Source organism: Hibiscus syriacus, unplaced genomic scaffold (genome assembly GCF_006381635.1).
Source record: "Hibiscus syriacus cultivar Baekdansim isolate YM2019G1 unplaced genomic scaffold, ASM638163v2 tig00109972_pilon, whole genome shotgun sequence".
Classification (NCBI taxonomy): Eukaryota; Viridiplantae; Streptophyta; class Magnoliopsida; order Malvales; family Malvaceae; genus Hibiscus; species Hibiscus syriacus.
Genome location: NW_024062543.1, coordinates 1261293 through 1271765, shown reverse-complemented (window position 1 = coordinate 1271765; position 10473 = coordinate 1261293). Strand labels below are relative to the sequence as shown.

General features: G+C 35.9%; 1 protein-coding gene across 1 annotated transcript; it reads right to left on the bottom strand.

Moving 5' to 3' along the window:
- Window positions 1–7960: 7960 nt before the first annotated feature.
- Window positions 7961–10190, bottom strand: LOC120211302. Its single transcript, XM_039209875.1, has 5 exons — window positions 10037–10190; window positions 9710–9918; window positions 8706–8833; window positions 8388–8618; window positions 7961–8345 (listed from the first exon to the last, which is right to left on the bottom strand). The coding sequence occupies exons 1-5, from the start codon at window positions 10188–10190 to the stop codon at window positions 7961–7963; spliced, it is 1107 nt and encodes a 368-aa protein (XP_039065806.1).
- Window positions 10191–10473: the final 283 nt, after the last annotated feature.

Below are 10473 nucleotides of genomic sequence, written 5' to 3'. Positions count from 1 at the left end.
CTTGTTATGAAATATATTATTGAAGAGCAGAAACCTGCTACGAATTTTTCTTCTTATTATTGAAAAAGTATAAAACCAAGAAATTATTACTAATAAATAAAAAAAGTGCCAAGTGGATTAAAATCAAAAGATGAAAGGCGCACGATTAGGTAGGGGTGTGCAAAAAAACCCGATCCGATCGATCCGATCTAAAATTTCGGATATCCGATCCGTTTTTCAATTTTTGGATAGTTCGGATTGGGTATCCAAATTTTTTTTCGGATTTTCAGATCGGAAACGAATTGATCAAAATCCAATTTCGGATTATCCGAAAACCTGAAAAAATTTGGACTATATTATTAGCCCAGAGCTGTTTGGGCTATATTAGACATTAGTAGGTTTCAAACATTGTTCTGCCATTTCCTTTTTTTGCTTCTCGCCCGAAATTTCACCAAAAAATTCGATTGTTTTAAACCCTCATTTCAGTTCTCTATTTTTCGTCGTCCACTTCCCCTGATTATTTCTCTTACACTCTTACTTGACTTTCAGACAAGTAAAGGCAACCAACAAAAAATGGGGAAAAATGAAGAAATAAACACAGAAAATGTGGTTAAAATTTTCAACTGCAAAACAAAATCATGGGGAGTTTGTCTGCTGCACCGAGTCTTCATTGTTCATTACCTTAGGTTGCTTCACAATTAGGGCAATCAACTTTCACACTACATTAAAACAACAAAATAAATGTTTTTTCTCCATGCTCAAATTTTAAGAGAATTTGCATAAAGCAGGGTTTGTTACACTGTAGATGTTGGCTACAAACCACTCGTTGATGATTTTCACCCAAGTGCTTGCCCACCCTACATCAATGCTCCATCTGATTGTAAAATATGAGGATCAAATTACTAATAAAGGATTAACTTGTCAATTTTAGTAAAGTAAATGGACGATATTCACAATTAAATCATATCTACTTACTTGCTTGTAGAGTTTTCTAAGTTTCAGCTGATGAACAACATGGCGAAGTAGATGGTACCCAAGGAGAATATGACGTGGAAAAATCCATAGCTATAGAGAATATCATCCTCTAGTTTCACCATATTTTTGCTAAACTGGGAAATCATAAGTGCTATTAAGTGTTTCTTATTTAATTAATGCTTTTATTATGTTGATTTTTTTTTGATTTTTTTGTAAAAAAAATCGGATTCGGATATCTGAATTTTCATATATATGATTTTTTCGGATCGGATACAGATCATTACTTTAGGTATCCGAAATTTTCAAATATTCAAAAATTCGGATCGGATAATATCTGATCCCAATAATGCACACCCTACGATTAGGGGATGCTCTCGACGCAGGAAAAATGTACTATTCTCATTGTTTCCTTTGATATTTTCATCGATTATTTCAATTTTGTTCTTCAGATTTGTTAATTCTTGTTCCTTTTTGTGGGATTCATTGATTATTGGTTGGTATTTTTAGTTCTTGATTGGTTTTTAGTTTTGGGATGGATTGGAGGGGCCTTTTTGTGGCCAACGATGAGCATTCTCTTCAATTCTTTCCGCTACAGTCAATGGGTAGTAGTGTTTATGTTGTTCCGCCTTAGGAGGTCTTTGATGAGGGCATATAGGTTTCAAAGAGTTCTTTGGTGGTGCAATTTTTAGGTAAGCCATAGGGTTTCACTGTCTTTAAGAAGTTAGTTGTTTCGATGTGGGGGAAGGAGAGTGGAATTGATGTTATGTATGTTAGGGATTCGAGTTTTTTAGTTTATTTTGGTACACTAACTATAAGGGATTGGGTTTTAGATCAGGGGCCATGGCACTTTCATAATTTTCCAGTGATTGTTCGAAAATGGGAATCAAATATTTATAACCTATAGTTTAACATGGACTCTTTGCCAATTTGGATTCATCTTAGTCGAATTTTGTTGGAGTTTTTTCACGAACAAAGGGTTGAGTTACATAGCTAGTGCCCTAAGAATGCCTATGTACATGGATAGTGCTACTATATATAGGCAAAACATAACTTTTGCAAAGGTTTGTGTCGAGGTTAAAGTTGATTTTGTTTTTCTCAAGTTTATTAATGTGTAGTTAAGGAACGGTATGATTGCTACTATTGGAGTTGAAGTGCCTTGGTTGCCTCATAGATGTGTTCATTCCAAAACATTTGGGTACTCTGTTAAGGTGTGTGATAAGGATCCAAAGTAGGTTTGGGTTCCTAAAAAGGCTGTAGTGGCTGCTAAAGGAGCAGGGGTCGCAGTGGCTCATGTTATTGGACCTTTTAGTTAGGATATGGATTCAGGGGCTCAAGAGGGTGATATTCCTAGGGTGGGGAATGTTAATGTTGGGGTTCAAGTTAATGTAGTAAGTAGTACATTAGATGTGGGGATTTGGTGGCACCGTCTCATGCTGAAGTTGGAATTTTTATTGTTGTTAGTAAGGGGGACGTGGCAGTTGTTGCTGGAAGTGTTTCAGGTGTGGCTAAGGGGGGAGTTCTAGGCCTTCTAGAGGGAGTTCTAGGCCTTCTAGAGGGCAAGCTACTGATCTTAAGAAAAAAGGGAAAGTTATTTTGGAAACATTAAGTAACATGTTTTCTTTTTTGAATGTCTCGGAGGGAGATGATATTATGAAGGAGCCCTTGGTGGAGTCTTTAGTTGGTGGAGATATGCCTAAGGTTAAGAGAGCAACAACTCAAGGTGTAGATGCCTTGATGCAAAACTTGAAGAACAAGAAGAATAATCAGATAGATAGGCGAAAGCAAAAGCCTTCTGGAGGTGGAGGTATGGCTTCTAATTCATCTTCATGAAGCTGATTGCTTGAAATACCAGAGGGTTTAATAATCCTCCTAAGAGCGTAGTGTAATGACTAGGATTCATCAATTACATTTAGATATTGTTTGTTTGCTTGAAATTAGGGTGAAGGAGTGTAGCATGAATCCTATCTGGTTGAAGCATTTTACTGGTTGACAAGGTGCATAACTATAGGGAGGTTGTTTATGGATGTATTTGGGTGTTGTGGAAGGGGGATGTTTATTTTAGCCTTATGACTATTTCTAATCAAAGTGTTACTCGAGTGGTTAGAGCTGGTGTTCATGATTTTGTGTTAACTGTTATTTATGCTCATAATTTTGGGATTAATAGGGCTAGCTAGGCTTTGGAGTCATATGTAGGAGTTGTATAACGATTTTTAGGATTTGCCTTGGGTTGTCATAGGAGATTTTAGTGTGTTTTTGCAGCTTGATAAGTCGTTCGATTTCTCTGGGGCCAATATGGTTAATGGTGATATGAGGAGCTTTTTGAGTTGTTTATCTGCTATTGGTATGGTTTATCACTCTTGTGTTGGACCTCGATTCACATGGTCTAATCACCAAGAGGTAATCCTCTTGCTCACAGGCTTGATAGAATTGTTAATTATGCTTTGTTTTAGTGTTTTACTAGCTCACATGTTGAGTTTTTAGCTCTTAGGGCGTTTGAACATTGTCTCTTATTACTTTATCTTGATAGAGATGTTAAGAGTGTGCCTAAACCTTTTAGTTTTTTAAATTTTAGAGCTGTGATTCTTCTTTTCTGGGTTTGATTGAGGAGTTCTGGAAGAGGCCAATTGCTAGATCTAATCCTATGACTGTGCTGTTTTACAAGTTGAAAGGGCTTAAGCCCTTGGTAAGGTAGTTCAATGTGCACTTTGGGAACATTTCTGGGAAGGTTAAAGAGAAGATGAATGCCCTTGAGGGTGTATAGTTGGGTATATTGGATGGTGGGAGTAACTTGGATCTTGTGGCCAGGAAGTAATATGTGTTTGCTGAGCTACTTGTTCTTCTTGCTGTGGAATAGAGTTTTTATAGAAAAAAGTTCTGAGTCACTTGGGTTTAGGAAGGGGATAAAAACACTAATTTTTCCCATTCTTTAGTTGCTAAGAGGCAGAATAAGCATACCATTCGTAGTTTAGCTCTGAGGATGGAAGGAAATTGGAGGATTTTGAGGAAATTGTTGAGAAAGTTTTCAGTTTTTATAAGAAGTTGTTTAGCCAGGTTGATTATGAGGCTGTTGGATGCTCAATTGATGATCTTAGGGTCATTCTGAATGTTACCTTTTCGGGTGATGTTAGGGAGGAATGGGGAGACTTGTTACTACAAAAGAAATAAATGAGGCTATGTTTGAGAAAAATGGAGACAAATTCATGGACCTGATGGGTACACTGCCTATTTCTTTAAAGTTGTGCGTGATTCAGGCAATTTTGCATTTTTTTTGCTAATTGTCAAATGCATTCAGCTTTTAACAACACCACTCTTATGTTTATTCCTAAATTGGAAAATCCTTCATGTGTGAGGGAATTTAGGCCTATCTCCTCCTGCAATGTGATATATAAATGAATTACTAATATCATCATGGGAGGTTATCCAAGCATTTTGGGGAGGTGGTTATTGATGCTATGTAAGATGTTATAGCTATTATGCAAGTATACATATTGTTCAAGTAATAAAGTGGTAGCTCAAAAGAACTATGAGTGTCGAATCCCACAAGGAGCAAAACACGTTACAATAGAGTTAAATGTACGAGAATTGATTGATTTGGAAAACTAAAAAACATGTAGTAAAATAGAAAAATCAAGATAATGAAAGTAGAAGAATGTTGCAACAAACAATAGAGTAATTAGACCGATAGACCTATGATGTTGTTTTACTTTGCTATTAGCAAAAGGTTATGTTGTAACAATACATTTATGAGTTATCCAACAATAAACACTTAACCTAATGATTCTAATTCTCATTAAAAGCCTTAGATTAATTAGTTAACAAAGCATAACACTTGGCATCATATATCTTTATATGAAATTGTCTACTTTCATAAACACCAATGCTGGGACAAAAGTAGCATGCAATCTCAGTAATTTCTATCTCTAAAAAAACCCAGATAAACATTCATAAAAATGTAATTATCTCTAATAAACATCTAATAAACATGCAACTCATAAACATATAGATCAAAACAAAAACCAAGAGTTAAACAATTCATTCAACACCTTATGTTTGGTACCAAATAAAAAATAAAAAAAGTAGTCATCCAACGTAGAGTGTATTTCCCTTCTCAAGTCAATATCACAATTGAAATATTAAAACCTTATCGGTCACTGTTGCTACACGACTACTCTACTGCTGCTGGTGCACTCTTTAGCAATGAACTTAGGCTACTATCATGGATTGAGTGTGGAGAAAAATATAAATGATGAATAAAATTCGATGATGATAATGGTGCAAGGTGCTCTCCTATTTATAGGTCAAGGGAATAGGCCCTCAATCAATAATTTTTCTCCACATTTTTCAGGTGGTTCTTATCCCTTGACAACTTCCTTCTTCCAGTTGTCCATTCTAGAAGGTTCCTCAAATCACCTGATGAGTCACTGGTTGTTGCATGATCTGATTAGCAACCTGACATTTCATCACAACACAACATCTCTTGCAGCTTCAAGCAATGCTACAACATCAACGTGTCAATTTTTAGCATAAAATATTAAAATCAAGCCAACTTCCACCAACTTACTCTCATGATGCAAATGATGAAAACATATAAAAATTGATCATAATATGATCATAACAATGCTAAAGTTCAAGCTCAACCTAGGTAAAAAGATCTTAAATGATAACTCTTTTAGAGAGTTATAAGTTATGCGGAGTTAGAGTTCTTTTATGAAAGGGAGAAGTATCACGTATAACACTCTACTTAAGAGCTTATCAAGGGGTTTGGCAGAACCACTCTCACCCCGCGGTGTGCTTTGAAGATTGATATTCAGAAAGCCTTCGATATTGTCAGCTGGGGGTTTATCTCTACTATTTTGCAAGCTTTGAATATTCCCACAATTGGATTATGTGTTGTATTACTCAATCTAAATTCTCGATGGCTTTGAATGGGGGATTAGTGGGGCATTTTAGTGGGGCTAGGGGGTCAGACAAGGTGACCCCTTCTCCCCTATCTTGTTTGTTCTGGTGATGAACGTTTTCTCTCACGTATGCTGAATGCTATTACTAGTCATGGGTTGTTTCAGTTTCACCCTAAATGTCAACGCATCAAGCTCACACACTTATGCTTTGTTGACAATCTCCTGATATTTTCCAAGGGCAGTTATGATTTTGTTATGGGCATTTGGACTGTTTTGTAAGAGTTTTACGTCTATTCTGGGCTCCATTTTAATATTTCAAAGAGTAAGATTTTTTTACTAGATTTCTAGGGAGGAGATGCATCTCATCGAGGAGGGAACAAGTGTCAAAGTGAGGCATCTTCCTGTGAGGTATTTAGGTATACCCTTTGTCACTAGGAAGCTCTCGGTTGCTGACTGTAAGCCTTTTTTGGACATGATTGAGGTCAGTTTCATACCTGGGCTTCTAGGCATTTGTCGTATGTGGGCAGGATGCAACTTATTCAAGCTGTTATTTTTAACATTTAGAATTATTGGAGCAAACAATTTGTTTTGCCGAAAAAGGTGGTGCAACGAATTAGTCAGCTTTGTACCTGGTTCTTTTCGGAGAATTGCGACTCTTCTGTCAATAGAGCTCAGGTTAGTTGGAGTTCTATATGTTTTCCTAAGTTGGAGGGTGGGCTTGAGACCAAGGATCTTGATGCCTGTAATAGGGCTTGTCTGATGCATCTTGTTAGGAATATTTTGATAAAGGATGGTTCTTTGTGGGTGGCTTGGAGTTACGAGTACATGTTGAAGGGTAGTGATTTATGGTATGTGTAGCCTAAATTGGGGTGTAGTTGGATCTGGAGGAGGCTCGTGAAGATCAGGGCTTGTATTCCTGATGGCATTCTTCTTGATCATGGTAAAATCTGGGATACTGTTAGGAATAGGGGAATTAAGGTTCCATAGCACGAGTTGGTTTGGTCTTCATATTCCTTGACATTCAATGATCACTTGGATTGGCATTTTGAATAGGCTTGCTTCTTTCGGTATTCATGCAGAGGGAATGCGTGTTTTGTGTGTGACAGATCAGGAGACAAGGAATCATGTGTTCCTTGGATGCCCTTTCTCAAGATGGATTGGAGTTTGAGAGCTTGTGACCTTACGAGGCAGGTGGTGGATTGGCAGTCTGAGCTGAACTGGACAACTAGCAGGTTTAAAGGAAAATCTCTTCTCTCTGTTTTGTTGAAGATGACTTGGAATTCAATGATTTACTCTGCCTGGAGAGAACGAAATTCAAGAATTTTCTAGGGGAAGAAGGGTTCTGTGTTGGGGACTGACAGCCAAGTACATGCTGCGGTTCGATGGAGGCTTTCAGGGAACAATGTTAATAGGTTAGGTATGATTAATAGGAAGTTATACATTGAGTGGAAGTTGGATTACTTTTGCTTGATTTGGGGTGTGAGTTGTTTTGGGTAATTTGGATTCTTTTTTATTGGTAGCTTGTGCTACTTTCTGGATAAATAAAAGTCAGTATTTATAAAAAAAAAAGCATAGATTTTCAGAGATTATCCTTTTTATGTGAAACAATAAGTTTAAGGACTAAAATTAAATTTTGGTGTTTGAAGAATAAATATAGTCTAAAATTTTGAATGATCACAACTTTTAAGTATAATGTCTGATTGAGACATATTCTTTAATCCACATAATTTTTTGATGTCTACACATTGACCAGACGTCAATAGCATCTTGTCGTCAAATATATAATTTTGATATTTAATTTAAATTTCTATTTTTTATCGGTAATTTTAAATATTTAATTTTACATTCTTTTTTACTTATTAGACTTAAATAAAATTCTTATACATTTATATCATTATTTATAATAACTTGTTTTTGGATACATTCTTTATATTACTCAAAAGAAGAGCAAAAACTTGCTAATTACAAAACAACAATATTACCAGAAAACAGGATACAATTCGAAAACTAAATTAGGAAGTATCCCATCGAATACAGAGACCAACATTCATCGAAACTTTAGCAATCTTTCAGCCCCTAAGACGAATCTGCATCACCTTCTTTATGCCCTACAACACATTATCAACCAAGCGGGATGTGCCCCAGAAGTGTCTGCAGTTCCTCTCCTCCCATACACTATACATATGACAACCCCAAGCAAGCTTAAGAACCATAGCAAGGAGGGACTTACCTTTAAGATGCCCTGCGAGGAAGACCATAGCAAGGAGGGACTTACCTTTAAGCTCCCAAAAGCTAGCCCTGCGAGGAAGACCACACAAAATCAAGATACCCTCCCAAAGCTCCTTAGCAAAGCCATAGTGAAAAAATATATGGTCCCTGCTTGCTGATTGACAACCATAAATCACACACAAGTCATTACCAACATTTACACCTATTCTCAATAGCCTCTCATTTGTAGGAAGATGATCAAGAATAGCCATCCAGACAATAAGACTATGTTTGAGGATTCAACCTGCAAATCAAACAATACTATACCACAAAAATTTGGGATGCTCAACTCGAAGCTTGTCCCAAATTCTGCTAGCCTTCATTAGACTAACACCAACATCAGCAACCAAACGATGAGTTTCAGGTCTGAGCTTCAAGATTTTCTTAAAGCTCCAACTAATGTTAGTGGGGATCTCTATTTGGCAAAATTTCACACCCTTCAACATGTACTCCTTAAGCGAAGTCATCCAAAAGAAGACCTCTCCAGTCAGAATGTTCCTAATCAGTTGTAAAATGCAAGCTTTATTCCAACTAGCAATGTCCCTTACACTAAGCCCTCATTGAGACCTCTGCAAACAAATCTACCTCCAGTTGACTCGGGCACCCCTAGCAGCCACATCTGCACCTTTTGAGAAGAAATGAGAGTAAAGTTGTTCAACCTCTTTATCGTAACTTGGGATAGAATTAATTTTCTTCACTAATAATTTGCAATGCTGAAAAGAACATCCCTAATAAGTTGCAAACTCCCAGCAAAACAAAGGTGACGATTTGCCTGAAGAGTCAACTTAACTCTAATCTTATCAATAGGCCCAAGACAATCCTTCTCTGTAAGTTTTCTTGTCATCAAGAGAACCCTAAACATCTTACTAGAAGACGACTTAATTGAAATCAAGAAACCTCCCTAATAACTTCACACTAAATATCAAGGACCCAGTCATGAAAATCTCACATTCAACAACGTTATTTATAATAATTTGATATATGTAATTGTACTATAAAGTACTTTAAATTTTCTTTTGATTTGGTCTATGCAGTTCAAACAAAAACTACAATCAAATTAGAAAGTCATGAGAGTTGTCACCAAATCCATAGTATCACAGTTTAAAAAATTAAAGATTTAAAATTATTAATAAATATCAAAATATTCAAAATTAAACATACATTTTCAAACTTTTTATTTTTTCTTTTAGTCCCTATATCTTTTTTTTTTATTAATCTAGGTTGTTTACATATGAACGCTTATATTCCTACAGTTTCTAGTGCTAGAACTTAAGACCTCTAAAAGTAATAACTTTAGTGCTTAGTCCCTATAATTTTAATTTCCTTTTAAAGTTTTATAATATATTTATGGTTTAAACATCAACATAATTTAAATTCCTTTAGTATACTTATCGTTACACTTAAATAACTCGATTTTTAAAATTTTATTTTGGTCTCTATATTTTTATTTTCTTTTATTTTAGTCCTAAAATAGAAAAAGGGGTCAATTTGTTAGTGTAATTATGTCGAGATACAGCATAGAATCGATTTGATTTATTTATTTCATGGAAACGTGAACAAAAAAGAAGGTATATATATTGTAGTTAAACAGAAGGTGGTGGTGCGGAAGCGTTGATGGCCACTTTCAACCCAGCACGGCAAATATCAGGTTTACTGTAAATAAAATAATCGACTCCGAACGCAAGTGTGATGCTATCGTCCCCTGTGCTGAACTCTTTAGATGTGTCGTTTACACTGCAATCTTCGTGTGCTTCTTTGTCCACTATAGACACATCGATTCCCCTATCATATACGAACTGTACAAATAAGATCAACCAAACATATCGATCTCAATGTTGATGATAAAATTTTGATCGTATCACTTATAAGCAGAGAGTGCAATCGATGGTGAACTATGTAACAAACTCATTACGTACCTAGAGCGTCGCCGGCATGGAAATCCTTCCCTTGGGTCCAGCCTTCCATTCTGATAACTGGATCCCAGCCGTCTTCATCTCCAACCATGTAATGCACCGGCGTGTACGAATGAATGGCCTCGTACTGAAGCTGAAACGCCATGAAAATTGCCATTGCTGGGATTTACCTGCACGATACTTTGATTACTTTTGCTGGGATTTAACTGCACGATACTTTGATTACTTTCTTATAAAAACAAAAAAGAATGTGCATTTTATAGAGGATGGAAGTAATCATATTCAAAGGTATTTATGTAAAATAACAATTTTTTTTGTGGTAATTAAGGAAATTGGTAAAGAAGAAATTATGTACATTTTCATCAATCAATTAGATTTGATCTCATACTATATAAGATTTTACAACATTGTTTCAATTGAGGCATTCCATTAATTAAAAG